General features: G+C 51.2%; 1 protein-coding gene across 1 annotated transcript in view; it reads left to right on the top strand.

Moving 5' to 3' along the window:
- The window catches only part of P2RY6 (pyrimidinergic receptor P2Y6), a 32,942-nt gene extending 12,390 nt beyond the window's left edge, over positions 1-20,552 (top strand). Inside the window, exon 2 of the mRNA XM_032796404.2 lies at positions 16,878-20,552. Within this exon, the coding sequence (XP_032652295.1) occupies positions 16,929-17,915 (987 nt within the window). The 5' untranslated portion in view covers positions 16,878-16,928 and the 3' untranslated portion in view covers positions 17,916-20,552. The remainder of the gene's footprint in view (positions 1-16,877) is intronic.
- Positions 20,553-21,189: the final 637 nt, after the last annotated feature.

Below are 21,189 nucleotides of genomic sequence, written 5' to 3' on the forward strand. Positions count from 1 at the left end.
GCATCCGAGTTCAGATTGCTGTCCAGAGCAGTCACAATGGTGCACTGTGGGATAGCACCCAGAGGCCAATACCATCAAATTGCGGCCACACTAACCCTAATCCGACATGGCAATACCGATTTCAGCGCTACTCCTCTCGTCAGGGAGGAGTACAGAAATCGGTTTAAAGAGCCCTTTATATCGATATAAAGGGCTTTGTTGTGTGGATGGGTGCAGGGTTAATTCGGTTTAACGCTGCTAAATTTGTTATAAACACGTAGTGTAGACCAGGCCTAGGATGTCTGCCTTCCCTCCCAGGGCACTGCCTAAAACCCCTCTTGGGCGGATAGGGTCTCTGTGGGCTTTAACACACAGGTTCTGGCTGGTGGCTGGCAGGTATGTGCAAAGTACTTCCTGCCCTATATGCAGCTCACCGCTTCCTCCTAGTAATCCTTCTTCTCCTGCTGTCCCTTGGCTGTGCTGAAACGGCAGGGAGGGCTCTTAGGCCTTAGCAGTAGTGAGAATTTTCCACAGTTGCAGCCATTTTACAGCCCAGCATTGGTTCACACCCCTAGTGTAGATTGACAAAACGGCTGTGACATGGCTGGATTTTTCAGAGGGGCATTGCCTCCCCCAAACGCCAAGCCTCAGGCAGGCAACTTTAGTGTGCAATATAAGGGGTTCTGCAGAGGAGCCAGGAGACTGCTCCCAGCTTGCACCCCTGAGGCAGGGAGTCAGAATTTATAAACACAGGGATTAATGGGTGATTAAGATAAGAAAGGGCTGTTCAGTTGTTTCCTAAAGTTAAATGATCCGTTCCAAGCTTGGTGAACTGCAAAAAGTAGCCTAAATGATAGAAATTAATTGTAGATTCAAGAGGTAGTAACTGATTTTTAAGACAAAAGAAATGCAGTACATCTAATCTACCTGGGCATCAGGAAGGCATTTGATACAGTTCCACATGGGAAACTAATTAAACTGGAGAAGATGGGAATTTAATATGAAAACTGAAAGGTGGATAAAGAACTGGTTAAAGGGGAGACTACAATGGGTCGTACTGAAAAGTGAACTGTCAGGCTAGAGTGGGGTGGGCAAACTTTTTGGCTTGAGGGCCACATCTGGGTGAGGAAATTGCATGCAGGGCCATGAATGTAGGGCTGGGGCAGGCGTGTGGGGTGCGGCAGGGAGAGCAGTATGTACAAGGGGGCTCAGGGCAGGGGTTTGGGGTGCAGGAAGGTGGGGGGTGCAGAAAGGGGCTCAGGGCAAGGGGTTGGGATGCAGGAGGGATTCAAGGTGCAGGCTCCAACGTGGCAGCGGCACACAGCAGGGCTAAGGCCAGCTCCCTGCCTGCCCTGGCCCGACGCTGCGCCGCTCCCAGAAGCGACCTTCACCACGTCCCTGTGGCCCCGGGGAGGGGGAGGGGGCTCCATATGCTGCCCTAGCCTGTAGGTCCCTCCCCTGAAGCTCCCATTGGCAGCGGTTCCCCATTCCTGGCCAATGGCAGCTGTGGTAGGCAGTGCCTGCAGACAAGGGCAGCATGCAGAGCACCGCATAGATGTGGTGCCGGCCACTTCCGGGAGCGGTGTGGGGCCCCCGATGCTACAGGGGTGGCTGTTACTTGGGCCAGATCCAAAGCCCTGACAGGCCAGATCCAGCCCGTGGGCCGTAGTTTGCCCATCCCTTGGCTAGAGGGAAGTTACTAGTGGAGTTCCTCAGAGATCTGTCTTGGGACCAATCTTATTTAGCATTTTTATTAATGATCTTGGCACAAAAAGTGGGCATGTGCTAATAAAATGTGCAGATGACGCAAAGTTGGGAGGTATTGTCGATATGCAGGAGGACCAGACTATCGTACAAGAAGATCTGGAGGACCTTGTAAACTGGAGTAATAGAAATGGGATGAAATTTAATAGTGCAAAGTGCAAGGTCATGCATTTAGGGACTAACAACAAGAATTTTCGCTATAAACTGGGGACTAATCAGATGGAAGTGACAGAGGAGGAGAAAGACCTGGGTGTATTGGTTGATTCCAGGATGACTATGAGCCAGCAATGTGATGTGGCTGTTAAAAAGGCTAACACAGTCCTGGGGTGCAATAGGCAAGACAGGGAAGTGTTGGTACCATTATACAAGGCACTGGTGAGACCTCATCTGGAATATCACATGCAGTTCTGGTCTCCATGTTTAAGAAAGATGAATTCAAACTAGAACAGGTGCAGAGAAGGGCTATTAGGATGATCCAAGGAATGAAAAACCTGTCTTATGAGAGGGGACTCAAAGAACTTGGCTTATTTAGCCCAACCAAAAGAAGGTTGAGGGGAGATATGATTTTTCTGTAAATACATCAGAGAGATAAATACTAGGGCAGGAGAGGAGTTTTAAGTTAAGCACCAATGTGGATTCCAGAACAAATGGATATAAACTGACCATCAGGAAGTTTAGACTTGAAATTAGATGAAGGTTTCTAACCATCAGAGGAGTGAAGTTCTGGAACAGCCTTCCAAGGGGAGCAGTGAGGGCAAAACACCCAACTGGCTTCAAGTCTAAGCTTGATACATTTATTGAGGGAATGGTATGATGGGACTGCCTATAATGGCATATAGCCAATCTATGATTGCTAGCAGCAAAAATCCATAATTGGGAAAGAATTCTCTGTAGTACAAAAGGATAACCAGTTATCTTCCTGGTGGGTCTTACCCACATGCTCAGGATCTAACCGATTGCCATATTTGGGGTTAGGAAGGAATTTGCCCCCAGGTCAGATTGGCATCGTGGTGGTGTTCTGTCTTCTTCTGCAGCATGCGGCATGGGTCAGCTGCAGTTTTAAAATAGTGTAAATGATGTGTAAATAGTGTAAATTGAAGTCTTTAAACCGTGATTTGAGGACTTCAGTATCTCAGCCAGAGGTTGTGGATCTATTAGATGAGTGGGTGGGTGAAGTTCTGTGGCCTGCAAGGTGCAGGTGGTCAGACTAGATGGTCATGATGGTGACATCTGACATCAGTAAGTGTATCTGAGTAAGAATATACATTACAATTTTAAACCTAACCAGTATCCCTTAAGAGACTTACCACATGACAGAACATGTTAGTATTAGAACTGAATGGGTCTAATATTTAATTTTTTTTCTTGATATAGGAATTAGATACAGTCAGATGATTTTTAAGTTATCTGCCAAAAAACCCCTAGAGTTTTCAGTTGCCTGTGTAGTCCCTGGAATAATGGTTAAAGATGCCCCCTACCCCCCAAAACAATCTGAACTGCTGCCCCGGTGAGCAGGCATGGAATTTGCCCCATGCACACACATGCAGCCCCATTGGCCTGACTGGAGCACCCCCTGAAAATATAGAAGTCAAACTCTGCCTATGGCTGTGCACCTTTCTCTAGCTTCAGGCAAACTCCACCAGTACAAATCATGCAGTGTAGTGGCTTTGCCTGTACCAGTGGCTGGTCACTAACAGTGAAAATTCCCAGTATAGACAAGGCCTAAGACACACTTTGGACCAGTTAATGAGGTCCCATGGTAATGAGACAGCCCAGCCTGACTAAGAAGGACTGCGTATGTTCCCAAGGCTGTGTCTGCCATTAGGAATCTCCAGGGCTGTGCAGATCCCATGGCACCCACTCATTCACAAATCTCTGCTGATGGGTGCAACAGGAATAGTTGGGACATATGCTGGGCGCCAGATTCTACAGTGGTAGCCCGTAGGAACCCCAGAGTAGCTCCACTGGCTATTACTCTGGATTTACACCAGTATCACTGAGATCAGAATTTAGTCCACTGTGTAGAAAATTACATGGATATACACTTAAGGCAAAATGGTCTAAGTTGTGGTGCCTAAACAAGAGAGGCCTAATTTTCAGAGGCAAGCAGACCCTTCACAGGGAGTGCATGGCAGCTCAGAAATTCAGGTATTAGATCAACTGCACTGGTGGAGTTCTATGTTAACCATATATTAGACTACATAGTATAAAACCCTATGGTTTTATGCATGCGCGTATGTACTGTAACAAGGCAACAACTCACTGGCACAGCACCTCCTGCTGGTCATCCTGGGAATTAGCTCTCCAGCTCCAGAGCACCCTCTGCTGGCCAGTGACTTACATGTCATTGCCCCCCATGTCCCTCCTGGACCCTGGTGCCCTTTTCATCAGGGCTGTACCCACTGCAGTGCCCCCACAGTCTCTGGGTCTCCCCTCCCAGGGGGAACCCTCAATACCACCTTGCCTCAGTAGCTACTGTCAGTCATCATCTAGCCACCACTCACTCGGGCAAGCTGCAGTCTGTCATGTCCACTCATCATCAGCAACGGAGTTTTGGACCTGCTGCCTTTGCCTAATTCTGGGCTGCACCTCTCCAACCCCAGTACCTGCTCTGGGCCTTCAGCAAGGCTTGCAGCCTGAGGGTTTCTTAGACTAGAGCTCCTCTGACCTTCTTCCACTCAAGGTACCATCACAGCTCCCAGGCAGCCCAGTTCTTCTCTCACCAGCAAGAGAGACTCTTCAGCTGGCCCTTTTATAGGGCCAGCTTTGGCCTGATTGGGGCATTGCCCCAGCTGTTGCTTCTTCCTCAATTAGCCTAGCTTTGTTCTCAGCTGCAGCCCTCTCCAGGGCTGTGTTTAATCCCTCTTAGCCAGTACTGGATTTACTATGGTGCCCTGCCTGCTCTTCTCTACCCATGCCCGCCCCCCTCCCCCTCTGCTGGGGGCAGAAGCTTAGTGCTGCCGACAGCCAAGCTTCTTCTCCATCTCTTTCCCCAATGTGCTACATTTCCCCTGCCGCTGATCAGCTGGATCAGCTGCTTGAGGGAGGAGAAGGAGCGGAGCCTCAACACCCTCGCTGCTCAAGGGAGGAGGAGAGGGGGAAGGGGCTGGAATTGGGGCATACCCCCTCCAACCCTCTGATGTGAGCACCCCCATGACCCCTGCCCACACCCACAGCCCTCTGCCCACCCAGACCCCTGAACCCCTCACACACCTCCAGCCCCCACCCCAACCCCTATCACATACACCCAACCCCATGCCCTGACCCCTGCACCCCCATTACACACACCCAGCCCCCTGCCCTGACCCCTGCACACTTCCCCAGCCCCCTGCCCTGACTCCACCCTCCACATACAGCTAGCCCCCCCACACCCCATGCCCTGACTTCTGAACCCCCCACATCCCTACCCTAAGCACCAAAACATGAGCTCCTGCTCCCCCCTCCCCCCGCATTCCCACCTGCACCCCTCACACCAAACAGGACCTGCCCCAGGTAAGCGCACCTCACCCCAACCTCCTGCCCCAATCCTGAGCCCCCTCCCTCACCCTAGCTCTTGGCCAGACCCTGCACCCCATTTTTTACAATATTTGGAAAGGTCATTAAGTGGTCCATCGAGACCCTCCACGATTTTCAAGTGGTCTGTGGAAAAATAAGTTAGATTACAAGAACAATCAAGGTACCTCACTTTATTTTCATTTACTTGCTGTTACTTATAGGAGGAGGATGAAGGAAGGTTATAGGAGTTACCACATTACCCTCCGCTCCTTCCACTCCCAACACCCACCTCCGAGGGCTGGAAGAGAACCTGTCCTGCTGCTGCTGGAGGTCACAGAGTGTGGGAGAGTCAGAGTCCTGCACCCCCCACTTTTTGCGATTCACCGTGACTCTCAGCCAGCCAGTAAAACAGAAGGTTTATTAGACGACAGGAACACAGTCAAAGCAGAGCTTGTAGGTATGAAGAACAGGACCCTTCAGTCAGGTCCGTCTTGTGGGGTAGGGAACCCAGACACCAGTCCTGGGCGTCCCTCCATTTCCCCAGCCAACTCCAAACTGCAACACACACACCCAGCCTCTCCTCTGTCCTTTGTCTCTTTCCCCGGGCCAGGACACCACCTGATCTCTTTGTTCTCCAGCACCTTCATTTGGCACTTGCAGGGAAGGGGCCCAGGCCATCAGTTGCCAGGAGACAGTGTGTCAGTCATTCTCTGTGCAGACAGCATTGCACCTTCCCTCTAGGGCTCTGCAACAAACACACCCCCTTATCCCACCTCCTAGATATTTAAGAAATGCATAAGGGAGACTGAGGCACCCACACAGTATTCATAGAAAACATTAACAACATTCCCACTTTGTCACACTGGAGGAGGGGCAGATCAGTGCAGAGAGGGATGAAGAGAATGGGCTAAAACCAGGGAGAAGTTAGGTACCCACTCTATGCGGGCAGGGGTGGATCCTGTTTACTCCCATCCCCAGCTCTGCTCCGCTTGCAGTTTACCCCTGGCCTCTCCCTTGCTCCAGGAACCAACCTTAGCTCCTGCACCACTGTGCTTTTGCCCCAGCCCCTTTTACAATCATTCCCTGGGGAGCTGACAAATATGTTTGGAGCTGGGCCCACAAAAAGTTAATCTGGCCCTGCCCTTAGCCAGGGAGTGGGGTGACTGCCCTGCTACAGTACATATGTGCTTGATCCAAGAGGTCTTCCACAAGACCTCTGCGAACTGCCGGTCTTCTACCAGGACCTCCTCTGGACTTGGAAGCTGTTCTCTGCGACCAGGTCTGTGGTGGCCACCGAGGGGGCAGATCTCCTTGCGGAGCCCCTGCTACACAATCCCCAGCTCCATGTACAGGTGGCAGAGTCCCTCGCTGTGCACCAGAGGTTGGTCCTGGCAGAATCTACCAGGGTCAGAGACCTCCTGGACTACGACCAGGGAGACTGGCTGGATCCCCTGACGCTCACTCAGCGTATGGGGCTCTCCAGATCTTGTACTCCCCGGCGCGTACTACAGGAGGTGGAGGCCGCTTTGCCGCCCGCTGCTCGGGCCTACCTCAGCCAGGTCCTGCGAGAGGGCACGCCCCGTCCACCCACCACCCCGAGCCCTCCGGACCTTTTCATCGGGCCCCTGCCCCGTGGACCCAACCGGCCCCCCCACCCCTTCTCCACCAGCCGGCTGCATGACCTGCAGTTGATCCGCTTCCAAACATGCCAAGGAAGAATCTCTGCATGTTCGTGCTCCACACCTTTCACTTCCTCACCCTCGTCTCCCGCCCCGACACAAAGTAGCAGGACCTCCTGCCACCTCTGGAGGTTGAGGAGCCCCGGTGGGCCAGCCTCTACTCTACCCTGGTCCCGAGTCTCTCCGGGGATATCAGTTGGCGGCTCCTCTTTGGTGCTTTGAGCACTGGCGTGTATTTGGCGCGGTTTACCCGTCCCAGACATCTGCCCCTTCTGCGGCGTGAGGGAGACCCTGGCGCACGTTTACTTAGAGTGCGCCAGGTTGCAGCCCCTATACCGGCTCCTCACCAATATCCTGTTGCGTTTCTGGCTGCACTTTTCCCCTCACTTCCTTCTCTATGCACTCCCTATCCGTGGCCCCACAAAGTCCCGGGATCTCCTGGTCTAAAGGCCATCTACACAACCAAGGAGAGGAGGTTGGCCGATGGAGACTCTGGTGACTGTGGGGCTTGTTTCCGATCCTTGGTCCGTTCACGTATCTGGGCGGAGTTTCTCTGGGCGGTGTCCACTGGCTCCCTTGATGCCTTCGAGGAGCAGTGGGCGCTGTCCGGGGTTCTCTGCTCGATGTCCCCGTCAGGTTCCCTTCTTATGACCCTTTGACCTCACTCCTGTCCCTATTCTTTTATTAGTTGTCCCCCAGAATCAGTTGAGTTCTGAGGTCCTGTAGATCCTCCCCTTAGGCTGTGGGGGGGATCCTTAAGCAGAAGCAGAACCCAATAGGTACAGTACATATGTGTATCTCAGAATATCAGCCGTATAGTCGTGAGAATAAAACTGTATCTGCCTGGTTAATTTCACTTTTACCAGATGTCATACAAAGTGGCACCACACAGAACTTGTAAAAGAACTATACAAGGAAATCATGCAAGGGAGAGAGGTCAGCGCTTTTAGATGGGAGTCCAATGCACGGCCTGTAGGCCGGAGCTGTTCTCCGTTGTGCAGTCACATAGCCTGCGTGGCACTGTCAGATATGCTATCTTAGCTTTAATATTAAACAAAAAGTAAGTTTCTAGCTCTTCTGGCTGCTGAGACACCCTTCCAATGTGAATCAAAAGTAATGGATGCAGTGACGCTTGCCTGCGTCTGCAGATAGCCTGAGACAATGGCTCAGAGGGGTGAACTGCCCTGCCCCCTATTACTGAGATTGGTGTATCAACTTTAAGTGACACATCAACTTCAAGTGTGCAGTTCTGGGCTCTCATGTTTAAGAAAGATTAATTCAAGCTGGAACAGGGGCAGAGAAGAGCTATTAGGATGATCCAAGGAATAGAAAACCTGCCTTATGAGAGGAGACAAAGAACTTGGCTTACTTAGCCTAACCAAACGAAAGCTGAGGGGAGGTATGATTGCTCTCTATAAATATGTCAGAGGGATAAATACGAGGGAGGGAGAGGAGTTCTTTAAATTAAGCACCAATGTGGACACAAGAACAAATGGATATATACTGGCCATCAACAAGTTTAGGCTGGAGCAGCATCCCAAATGGAGCACTGGGGGCAAGAAAAACCTAGCTGGCTTCAAGACTGAGCTTAATAAGTTTGGAGGGGGTGGTGTGATGAGACTGCCTACACTGGCATATAGCTGATGTGCTACTGCTAGTAGCAAGTATCTCCAAACAGCCAGAGATAGGGAGGGCTCTGAGTTACTACAGGGAAACCTTTCCCAGATGTCTCGCTGGTGGGTTTTGCCCATATGCTCAGGGTCTAACTGATCACTATATTTGGGGGTCGGGAAGGAATCTTCCCCTAGATCAGATTGGCAGAGACCCTGGGGTTTTTTTCACCTTCCTCTACAGCATGGGGCCAAAGTCACGTGCAGGTTTAAACTAGGGTAAATGGTGGATTCTCTGTAACTTGAAGTCTTTTTATCATGATTTGAGGACTTCAGTGACTCAGCCAGAGGTTGTGGATCTATTGCAGCAGTGGGTGGGTGAGGTTCTGTGGTCAGTCTAGAAGATGACCACGATGGTCCCTTCTGGCCTTAAAGTCTCTAAGAATCAGTGTCAACATGAGCTCATTAATCACTGACCATTCTAGTGGGTAGGGTGGGAACTGCTGCGGGGGTGGAGGGAGGGATGCAGAGGACAGGACAGAGGAGACTGAGAGAGCAGGGAGAGGGAGAGAAACAGAAAGGAGAGAAACAAAGGGCTGGAACAACAGTGGCCACAAGGGGAACGGACTTTTCTCCCCAGTGACCATTGCAGCAGTAACACTTGTGCTAACAGTAAATAAGTGTTCAGTTACTACAAACAGCCTGTACTGTCCCCTCAATTTCTGTGCAAACCACGTCAGACATCAGTGGGTGTGCAGGGTGCGCTGGGGGGAATATATACACCTGAAATGATGCTCCAGCCCCAGGCACCACAATTACCCTAGAATTCCACCCTCTCCCCTCAGTGCATTTGACACCCCTGCTCTCGTCTATCTCCACAGGCCAGGGCAGCATTGTTACCTGTGCTGCTCATACTCTGACTGCTCTTGGTTTAAATGTCTCCCGCAATGGAGTGTCTTTCCCTTGTCCTTGGGACTCTGTTCCACGGCCCATTACAGCTCACCGTTAGGAAGTTCCTGCTGATATTCAACCTAGATTCTCCTTGGCTAATTGTCCATAAATCTTCCTTTCTATGACGGCTTTTTGCTCTCGGTTTAACTAATAACAGCGCTCTTGGGATGATCGAGCTGGCGTCATGGGGGTTATATTGCTTTCTGTAAATACATCTCCCTTCCAGTGGTTCTCCTAGTCCTTCATTTTCTACCTGTGATATAGTCCTCCTAGGGCTGTCAGTTAAGCACAGTTAATTTTGTTTTCAATTAATTGCATGCATTAACTTTTTTGTCAATTAATCACATACCTCTGGGTGGGGAGGGAGACATGGGGGTGGGGGGAGCATGGGGCTAAAGCCCCAGCCCAGAGTTCTGGGGCGGGAGGGGGTGGGAAGAAGATGCTGAAGCCGCAGCCCACATCTCTGCAGGCAGCTGGGAGGAGGCTGGAGCCCAGACCCCCACACCTTGATCCCCCTGGGGCTGAAGATGGGAGGGGCACTTTTTTTTAATTCCAAAAGGGGTCACCAGCCCTAAAAGCTTGATAACCGCTGCCATAGGGAAGAGGGGCCTGGCAAGCTCAGCCTCCCTGCCCCAGCCTCTCCTCACCAGCTGCTGCAGAGTCCCTGAGGTAAAATCCAACCTCCCTTGCAAACAAGGGCTTGCTTGGCTGAAGGGAGTTATGCAAACATCATAATGATTCATTTGCAACTTCACCTTTCGTGATAAAGATTACCCTGCAATATGTGTACAAGGTGAATTGAAATGCTGTTTTTCTGTTTATCTTTCTTGCAGTGCAAATATCTGTAATCAAAATGAATAGTGTAAAGTGAGCCTTGTGGACTTTGTGTTCTGTGTTGTCATTGAAATCAGTATGTTTGAAAATATAGAAACCCCCTAAAAATATTTTTTGAAAAGTATTCAATTATTGCTTAGTGCTATTAACACCGCAGTTAATTACGATTAATGGTTTTAATCGCTTGACGGCCTTAATTCCTAGATCAGGAGTTGGCTACCTTTCAGAAGTGCTGTGCCGAGTCTTCATTTATTCACTCTAATTTATGGTTTCGCGTGCTGGTCATACGTTAACCTTTTTAGAAGATCTTTCTATAAGTTTATAATATATAACTAAATTATTGTTGTATGTAAAGTAAATAAGGTTTCAAAATGTTTAAGAAGCTTCGTTTAAAATTAAATTAAAATGCAGAGCCCCTCGGACTGGTGGCCAGGGACAGGGCAGTGTGAGTGCCACTGAAAATCAGCTTGTGTGCCACCTTCGGCACACGGGCCATAGGTTGCCTATCCCTGGCCTAGATAATGAGTCTGACCAACCATAGCATCTACCGGCCCCAGCCAAGAGCAGTACCTCCTTGTGCCAGGCACTGCACAAGAACGGAGCGAGACAGCCCTGGCCCCAAAGGTGGTCTAGATAAGATAAGGCAGACGGACCACAGGAGGGAAAAACAGAGGTGAAGTGACTTTCCCAGGATCACACTGTGAGTTAGTGGCAGGGCTGAGAATAAAAGTCAGGTCTCACGATCCCCCACTCGCCTCCCCCAGTCTCAGCCATACTGGACTAAAAGGTTCCTTCGGGTCAGCTGCAAACCCCCCTGTCTCACGCCGGTGGTTTTGTCCTGAACGTTCCCAGCAAAGCTCAGATTTCAGTGGTTGGTTCGCTCTCACATTTGTGCTTTTTGAGTCTTCTTCTAGCCAGGCTCGCCCAAGGCACGAGGCAGTCAGTCTGGTGACTTCCAAGTGGCTCCAGAGCCTCTCTAGTGTGGGCCCCAATCCTGGGAGCTCTCCCAGCCTGCGAGATGTTGAGCCCCCCTGTTACAGGATGACGACTTACCAGCGCAGCACCTCCTGCTGGTTGTCCAGGGAACTAGCTCTTTTCCAGATCCAGAGCACCGTCTGCTGGCTGATGTCTCACCTGCCGCTGGACCCCGTGTCCCTCCCAGACCCTGGTGCCTTCTGTCCAGGGGTTCTGTCCCAGCAGTAACGCACAATCTGGGTCTTTCCACAACCCTCTATCCCCACCTTGCCTCGGTGGCTACTTCCAGTCACCATCTATCCTCTGCTCACTGCAGTCTATAAATCACTCTTTATCGGCAAGGGGGGTTGGACCAGCTGCCTCTGCCTATTCCTGGGCTGCTCCTCTGCAGCCATTGTACCTTTTTCATGGGCCCTTAATCTGGCCTGCAGCCTGGGGCTTAGCTAGGCTGGAGCTCCCCAGCTCCCTCTGCCCTTCCCCAGCACTGCTCCACCCTAGGTACCTTCCCAGCTGCCAGGCAGCCAGGTCCTGCTCTCTCCAGAGACTAGAGGGAGAGTCTCTTCATCTGGCCCACTGCCCTCTTATAAGGGCCAGCTGGGCCCTGATTGCACTGGCTGCAGCTGTGGCTGCTTTCCCAATGAGCCCAGCTTTTCCCCTGCCGCAGCCCTCTCCCAGGGCTGCTTTAAGCCCCTCAGGGTAGGAGCAGGGTGACCACCCTGCTACACCCCGCCCCCCAGATGCTCAGGATCGGGATTCACAGAGCCTACCATGGCAGTGACGTTATCCTGCCCACTAACCACACAGCCCCTGTGCCAGAAGGGCTGGTCACAGCTTGACCACGGGGCAGACCACACAGCTGTGGGCTGGACCCAAGTCACTGTGGCTCCAGCAGGAATGGATTTGACACAGAGCGTCTGGCCCCGCTTGCTCTCTTGCACCACTGATGACGATTCTCAGACACTAGAGTTGTAACTCACCAGAGGACCTTCCGCCTCGACCCGGTGTCTTTTATGATTCAGTAGATAAACAGTTATCGTTAGCACAGTGGCGTGTCCCGGCCTGACGCGCTGCAGGGGCACGACTCGCCTGTGAGAAGCAGCAGCCAGCAAGCCTCCTGGGACAAAGGGATTGAGCTCTTACCACTCCCCCTCATTCCCCTGCTCAAGGCCGATCCTTTGCTGCCAGTCTGCTCCCATCTCTGGTTCCTGTACCTGGCTTGGCAAGACAGCTCCTCACCCCTCTCTCCCCTGCTCCTGTCACACTCGCTGGGAGGCCAGCCTGAGTCACGCCTCACTATTGGTCCTGCGTATGTTCAGTGCAGCTCCTGCCAAGTGCTTGGGGAGCCCCTGTGTCACAGAGCACGGACCCCCAGCCAAGGAGGGCAGGCACTTAACACACGCTCCAGCCCTGGGGCACTTGATAGATAATGAGCCAGGGCCCATAGGTGCCAACTTGCTCCGGCACCAATGGGTGCTTCCACCCCTGCTCCACCCTTTCCCCACCCCTGGCCCCACCCCCATTCCAACCCCTTCCCCAAAGACTCTGCCCCAACTCCGCCCCCTCCCCACCCCATTGGATCTCTTCCCCAAATCTCCGCCCTGGCCCTGCCTCTTCCCTTGGCACGCCACATTCCCCCTCCTCCCTCCTCCCTCCCTGCCCTGCGAAACAGCTGTTTTGCAGTGCAAGCGCTGGGAGGGAGGGGGGAGAAGCAGGACACAGCAGCACACTCATGGAGGAGGTGGAGGTGGAGCAGAGGTGAGCTGGAGCAGGGGAGGGCGGAGAGCTGCTGCACCCACCAATTTTTTTCCATGGGTGCTCCAGCCCCAGAGCACCCATGGAGTCGGTGCCTATGCCAGGGCCTGATTCAACTCCCACTGGAGTCAGTAGGCTCCCATGGAGGTAAGTGGCAACTGGATCAAGCCTTTCTATGGAGATCTAGTTACTCTCTGCCAAGGTTATGCTTCCAGTCATCCGGTTATACTCTCTTGGGGCATTTGTATCCATGGCCTGTTCCAGGAAGGAAGGAAGGAAGCTGTCTGTCCATGTTAGGAGGACCTGGGAGTGTTTTATTGTTAAGGGATCTAATAATTTCCAGTTCACATCATACTAACCCATCACCATTGGACTATTTGCTCCCATTGTTGTTTGCAGTGTTGGTCCCAGGATACTAGAGAGGTAAGGTGGGCGAGGTGATATCTGTTATTGGACCAACTTGTGTTGGTGAGAGAGACAAGCTTCCGAGCTACGCAGAGCTCTGCTTCAGGTCTGGGAAAAGCACTCAGAGCATCAGAGCTAAAGGGTGGAGCAGCTAAAGAGTTAACACGTGTTGCAAGAGACCATTAAAATTGAAGTGGGCAGGTAGCACTCGTACAGTCATAGGACAACGGAGGAGTTAGTGGGTCACAACGTTTTGTAATAGAGACACTGGCTTTATGGCTCATTAAGTCCATCATTGTTTGGTGTCCAGCAGAGCTATGGATTTAAGCTCCCAGGCTCATCATTTGAAGGCTTTGTGCAGCTTTCCTTGGAGGACAAGGACTGAGAAGTCCAGATGTGGAGTGATCGCTTTGTGAGAAGTGTTCGCCCATGGGTAAGAGGGTGCTTTTGTCTTTTATCATTTTCCTGTGTGAGCTCATTCAAGAGTGGAGTGATGGTCTGGTGTCCCCCACACAGTTGTTATTGGGGTGTTTCGAGCACTGGGTGAGATACATCACATGTCGCGATGAACTTTTTTAGAACTCATGGAGCTTGAAAGGTGTGTTGGGGGTGGGGTATGGAACAGCAGCTGAGAAATGTTTGTAGGTTTTGCATCTGTTGTTATGGCAGGGACTGGTGCCACTTTGTGTTGGTGGGTCCTGGTCTGTATAGAGCGGGCTCCTGATGAGACTGAGGGGTTGTTTGATGGCCAGAAGAGAAGGGTTCAGGAAAGTTTTCTTTCAGGATGTGGTCCCCACTGAGTATGAGTTGTAGTTGTTTGATGATACCCCATTGGGGTTCCAGTGTGGGGTGGTAGGTGACAGATAGGAGTGTGCAGTCGGTGGGTTTTTCCCCCTCTGTATTGAAGCAAGATCTCTCTGGGTATGTGGGTAACTCGTTGCATGATGCGATCTACTTCTGTCATAAATAGATAGCTAAGGGTTAATGTTTCTTTCACCTGTAAAGGGTTAACAAAGGGAACCAAACACCTGACCAGAAGACCAATCAGGAAACCAGATTTTTTAAAAGCTCAGGGACGGAATGTCTGGGTCTGTGTCTTTTGTCTGGCTCTCAGCTGTGAGAGGGTCTTTCTATCTTCAGCTTCTAATTCTCATTTCAAAGTTGTGAGTACAAAGGTAGCAAAAGTATAGTCTTTTAAATGGTTTTGCTGTATTTGCATCTGTGTATCTGGCTGGTGGAGTTCTTATGTGTGTATTTGCTATAAGTATTAACTTGTATTGGTTTTGGTAAGGCTGTTTATCCCTTTTCTATTGTTTATTCATTTTCTATAAGTTGAAAACCCTGTATCTTACATCTAGATTACAGAGAACTGTTATTCATTCTTTCTTCTTTTTTTATTAAAAGTTTTGCTTTTTAAGACCTGTTGATTTTTTTTTCTAGTTGACCCACCAGGAATTGGTGGGAGAAAGGAAGACAGGGGGGAAGGGGAAGACTGCTCTCTGTGTTTAACCTCTCCTAGTGTCCCAGGCGGGGAGAAGTACGGGGAAGAGAGATAGAATCTTTTCTGTTTCCTTGTCTTTGGTTGGTCTCTTTGTGAAGAGAGGAGACATGCTTCTGGTATGTGATGAAAGAGGTTGCATCAGTAACTCTCAGGTAGCCAAAGAGGAAATTCGGGTGGCAGTGGGGGGGAATGTTTTATTCCCTTTGTTGTAGACTCAGGGCATCGAGTCTTGGGGGGTCCCCAGGGAAGGTTTGGGGACCAGAGTGAGCCAAAACACTGGAAATTGGCTGTGGCAGCGATATCAGATCTACTGGTAATTAAGCTTAGAGGTTCATGCTAGCTTCTCAGGTATGAACACTAGGTTCAAACTGAGTAGAAGCTATGACTTCCTATGACAACTTCTTGGTAAGAGTCCTTGTGTGAGGAAGGTGGTTGAAGTGTGTTAACGTGTGTATCCTGGACTTTCTTGCGCTATATCTATGATATCTGAGTGCCTGGCTGCAGGTTCAGAGCGGTGTGGGAAACACACAGCATCAAATAGTTCTTGTGGCACTTTCGTATCCACAGCATTTGATTGCATTAAGGCCTGTCAGACTAAGGGTTTACACGGGAACCCCTACAGCTGCAATGGCAGCAAAGCCACAGTGTAGACAGGCACTGAGATCTCCCTGGATGGTACCTGACTAGTGTGCCAGTGCTGTTAATGCATTGATAAGTGTTGTCACAAGGCAATCACAGTGAGCCATCGCCAGTTCTGGGCCATTTTACACTAGGTAGCATCTTCCACACGTGCTCTGTTTACCATTGCTTATTGGGGACCATGTTCTCACTTGACTGTAGCTCAGTTGACTTAGTGGAGAGATGCTGCTGGTGATTTATGCCAGTGAGTGTTTATATTACACTACGCCCGCTCCAGAGGCCCAGGTCGGAATCAGCCACCCACTGTACCAGGGCCCTGTGTGAACACAAGTCCTTGTTCCCAAAGAGTCTAAAATCTAGCTCTCCCTAAGGGCTTTATCCACTTGAATGAATTTGCTTGGAGTGTGAGATAATACTCACAGTGGAGGGAAAGAGACGGAGCCGTGTTTTCAGAGACATGGCGAGATGGCAGCAGCTGCAAGGGAGAAGGCACTTGCACCGACAGTGCGGCAGTGGGAAGGAGAAGGATTGTCGTGTGGTAAAGCACTGGATTGGGATCCAGGATAGCTAGGTTCGTTTTGTGGCTCTGACACAGACTCCCTGTGTGACCTTGGGTAAATAATTTAATCTCTGTCTGTCTCAAAGCTCCGCGGGGGGCTAACCCTTCCTTGCTCCCACTTTTTGTCTCTCGTCTGTTTTCATTGGCTGCACCTCAGTGCAGGGACTCGCTGTGCATGTGTACAGCACCTTGCACCATGGGGCTGTGATCTCGCATGGGGTCTCTGGGCCCAAAGTGGTATTAATACATCATGAGGGGAGGGGAGGAGGCTGGTGCTAGGGGAATGGGGAACAGAATGGGAAGAGACAAGGTCTATGAAGGAGATTGAAGCGAGAGAAGCAATTCTGCGCCGTCTGGGGCTGGGTGGTAATGGAGAGGGGTTGGGGGAGGACAGGAGAGCCGCCTCACTAAATCAAGACGGGAGGAGATGCTATGATCTGGCTCCGCAAGTAGTTCTGAGGTCAGTGCAGGAGTCACTGGGTGAAATCTTCTGGCCTGGGCTATGCAGGAGCCTTAGATGATCATATTGGTGGCACTCAGATCTATGAGCTGGACCTTGAGCTGAATGAAGTGCCAGTGGGGTCATTTGAGGGATGGGGGTGATGTGCTTGTGCTCCTTGGTCCAGGGTGAGTTTGATGTCAACATGGCTATCGTGCGTGCCGGTATATCGACGTGACGCATGGTTCCTGGTATGGAACGAGTTCCTGACTGTCCCGTTCTGTTTTGCTTTCAGGCTCTTCTGGCCTGGAAGGCCTGCTGGGTCTAGGCCAAGTTCGGCACGGAGATGGAGAACAACACCGTGGCTGCGGCAGCAAACTCCTGCACCTTCCATGAGGAGTTCAAGCAGATCCTTCTGCCCCTGGTCTACTCCGTGGTGTTTGTGGTGGGGCTCCCCCTGAACTTCATCGTCATTGTGCAGATCTGGCTCTCCAGGAAAGTGCTGACCCGCACTGCCATCTACATGCTGAACCTGGCCACGGCCGACCTGCTGTACGTGTGCTCCCTGCCGCTGCTTATCTACAACTACACGCAGAAGGACTACTGGCCCTTCGGGGACTTCACCTGCAAGTTCGTCCGCTTCCAGTTCTACAGCAACCTGCATGGCAGCATCCTGTTCCTCACCTGCATCAGCGTCCAACGCTACCTGGGCATCTGCCACCCTCTGTCATCCTGGCACAAGAAGAGGGGCAAGAGGTTCACCTGGATGGTGTGTGGTGGGGTGTGGGTCATTGTCATTGCCCAGTGCCTGCCCACCTTCGTCTTCGCCTCCACGGGCATCCAGAGAAACAGGACCGTGTGCTACGACCTCAGTCCCCCGGACCGCTCCGCCAGCTACTTCCCCTATGGCATGACGCTGACGGTCACAGGATTCCTCATCCCCTTTATCTTCATCCTGGTGTGCTACTGCAGCATGACTAAGCTGCTCTGCCAGAAGGATGAGATGATAGGCCTGGCCGTGCGCAAAAAGAAGGACAAGGCCATCCGTATGATCATCATTGTGGTTATCGTCTTTGCCATCAGCTTCTTCCCCTTCCACCTGACCAAGACCATCTACCTGATCATCCGCTCCTCGGCGGGTGTGCCCTGCCTGGTCTTGCAAACCTTCGCCATCGCCTACAAGTGCACCAGGCCCTTTGCTAGCATGAACAGCGTCCTGGACCCCATCCTCTTCTACTTCACCCAGCGCAAGTTCCGGGACAGCACGCGCCACCTGCTGGACAAAGTGAGCTCCAAGTGGAGGCACGACGCATGCCGCACCTACAAATCCTAGGCTCTGGGGAAAGGAGAATGAAGGGGGATGTTCTGCTGGGCGGAGGCAGAGGACTGAATGGCTGTGGCTTTATCACAGCCAGCACTGCTTTACTCAGCAACAGGGAGAGAGAGAGCAGGAGGCAAGGGCTGATGGTCCTGAGCATAGCGCTGGGAGCCAGGAGCTTCTTAGTTCTAATCCCAGTTCTGGCCATGGGTGGGTCACTTGGCCTCTCTGTGCCTCAGTTTCCCCATCTGCAGAATGGAGAACAATACTCTGTAAATAATAGGTAAAATGATGCTGACCTGCCTCACATCTTGGTCAGGGCCCGGAAAGTGCTCTGAGGATGGACCAGGCTAAGAACAGTTTATCCTTAAAATTCCAGCAAATGGCCTGAGCTGGGAAAGGTTACAGTACAGTTGGAAAGAGGGAAGTGAAAATAATTGGGCGCAGGCTTTGGGGCTGGGCTAGGTGGGGTCCGACGCAGTATTAGTGCGGTTACCATGGTGCACCGCAGCTGTCACCTCTGAGGAGGAGCTGGACGTTTTGTAGATTGGCTGCTCAATATTAACCGCTGCTCTCTCTGTGGATTTCAGCAGAACTGCTGAGGAACTGGTGGTCGTTGCCACAGATCTCTGACTGGCAAAGCCCTAGCAACCACGCGTGGGGCTTTGCAGTGACTTGTGCTACTCACACTGATTACAATGGGCCACAGTCCACGCCAATGGCGTTGCAGCACAGATGGATTGGTCCCAACATGTTTCATTGAGAATGAAGTTTCCAGTGGATTTGGGGAATCAGTTATTAGCAAGTAGTTCAGTGCTTCCTCTGCTTTACAACTACCTAGATTTTGTGGACAAAAATCTCTCCCCACGTCAGTCCCCTACAGAGGAGATCACCTCTGAGAACCAGCAGTTCGGGAGTAGGGGAATAAGCTGCTGCTTGCCAGTGCACGAATTACTGGGATCTGGCCAACTTATCCACCAGCCAGTGTTTATTCGCTGCTTTGCCACAGTAATTCAGCTGAGTTTCCCAAGCAGAAAGCTGCTTTACTAATGCAAGGAAAACCTACACTGGGAATTTAGAGAAGACAGTAGGTCTCTTGGGACCACAGGAGTCTACAAAAGGATTGATCCATATGGGAGGGCAGGAAAAGGGAAATCTAGCAAGTACATCTACAGTATTATTGACTGTTAATGAGGACACAGTCGTTAAGCTAACCTGACTACTACAGTCCGATTCAATTCTATCTAGGTTGTCTTACAACTCTCATCACCGTAATACCTGAGCACCTTACAGTGTGATCTTCCTGGTTTCTACTGTTTTAGAGATTCACCAGTTGCCTGACTGGCTCTAATAAGGCTCTGGTGTGTTTTTATTTTATTGTATTTTTGTGCACCCTCACTAGAAAAGAATTCTCACATCCTCTCCAGCATTTTGAGCTAAGATCTAGTTCATGGGAAATTTTAATCTTGTGGGGGTTTTAAAAAAGGAACTGGAAACCAGAGTATTTTTAAAGAATTGCCAAGCTAGCTGCAGTGTTTTTATGATAACGCTGGTTTAGTGTGTATAAGCATGTTTCCCTCTAGTGGCAGATCCCAGATACAAGTCTGCTACTTAATTTAGCTCATGCAATAGAGACCTGTGTTTTTGAAGATGACGGGTTCAGCCCCCCACTGGAGTTGGCGTATCCATGGCCACATCTCCTGACAGGCTGCGCTGGGCTTTTTAAGCAAGTCAGCTCTGTTGTGACCCATCACTGACTAACATTTCATTTGGGTGTGGGAGTGCAAGAAATGATGGGAATGACTGTCAGTGCTTACTCCTGGGATGGTTCTTGATTAGCAGCAGAAACTAACCAGTGAGTATGTGCAGGGTATGAAATAAGAATTGAAGAATGTAAGTGAACAAAGGTGGAGTCAACATACTGGGCCAAAGCCAGCCCTGGGGTAATCGAGCACAACTTGGATGAAATCACTTTGAAGTTTGCGGAGTTGCACCTGCTGACAGCGGGGGTGAATTTGACGCAGTGGGAAAATGTAGGTGCTGTGTCTTCCCGTGCTGGGCGCATTTGAAATCAGTGTTGAGACAAGTAGCCAGACCTCTCCTAGGCACTACTCTGAGCAGTAAGGTGCCATCTATCTTCCAGCACAATCATGTCACAGCCACTTGTGCCATTGTCCTCTGAGCTGTTTGTGGGATGACTGTCCTCTTGGCCGATGGACCAGGGGTTGAACCAGGGATCCCCAGAGCTAAAAGCATAAGCACTTACAGTGTGAGCTAAGAAACCTAGCTCCTCTAGTGGGAAGCTGTAACAGCTTCTGTCGCTGCAGATCCTCTTCTCCAACCCACCACTCCCATGGGTGGAGGGTAATGGAGGCTGGGGGACCCAAACCTTTATTAATGCTCCCCGCTGCAGCCGTGGGGTAGGCCACGGCAGGGCTCAGAGCTCCTTTGAGCAACCTGGGCTAAGGACTCAGTCCCAGCCAGCCAGCTGGGGCTCAGGGCTCCTCCGGACTGCTTCAGGCACCAGCAGGCTGTCTGAGGCTCGGGGCTGCTCCGAGGGGCTGGCCAGGGCTCGGGGCTGCACCAGCGGGCCAGCCAGTGAGAGCAGAGGGGCAGAAGGGGCATCAGGCGAATGGGGGAGGGTCTCCCAAACGAGAGTGAATATGCCACCTGTGGGCACTCCTTTCCAGTCCTCACACCTCTCCCAGTCTCATCTCCCTGGCAGCTCCCTCTCTCTCGCTAACCATAGAATCCAGAAGTGTAGGACCGGAAGAAATCTCAAGTGTCCCCTGCATTCAAGGTGGGACTAAGTAATAACTTGACCATTCCTGACAGGTGTTTGTCTAACCTGCCCCTTAAAGCCCTCCAGTGATGGAGCTTCCACAACCATCGCCATGAGCTGCACTCTAGTCATTTGCACTGAAGAATAATCCCACTTCCCCAACAGGAGCTTCTTTCCCATGAAGCTCTGCGCATAACTTATTTGCATAATGCTCTTCACTGTAGTCCTTTGTGGCAAAGACTGGGTTGCCTTCTGTGTTCGTGCAGCGCCTCGCACAGTGGGGCCCTGAATGAGACTTTGGGGGACTTCCAAAATCCAAATAAATAGTATAGTGTGAATCCACCCCTACCGCTCTGTACCAGTGCATTCTGGGAAAACTATCCCATAATGCCTTAGCAGGCAATAGCATGCCCAGACTAGAACTAGCAGCATGTGTATCAATGCCTTCTGGGATGTTCTACCACGCACACAGCTGGGAGGGAGCAGGCCTGGCTGAGCCAGTGATGC

Source organism: Chelonoidis abingdonii, chromosome 1, assembly GCF_003597395.2.
Source record: "Chelonoidis abingdonii isolate Lonesome George chromosome 1, CheloAbing_2.0, whole genome shotgun sequence".
Classification (NCBI taxonomy): Eukaryota; Metazoa; Chordata; order Testudines; family Testudinidae; genus Chelonoidis; species Chelonoidis abingdonii.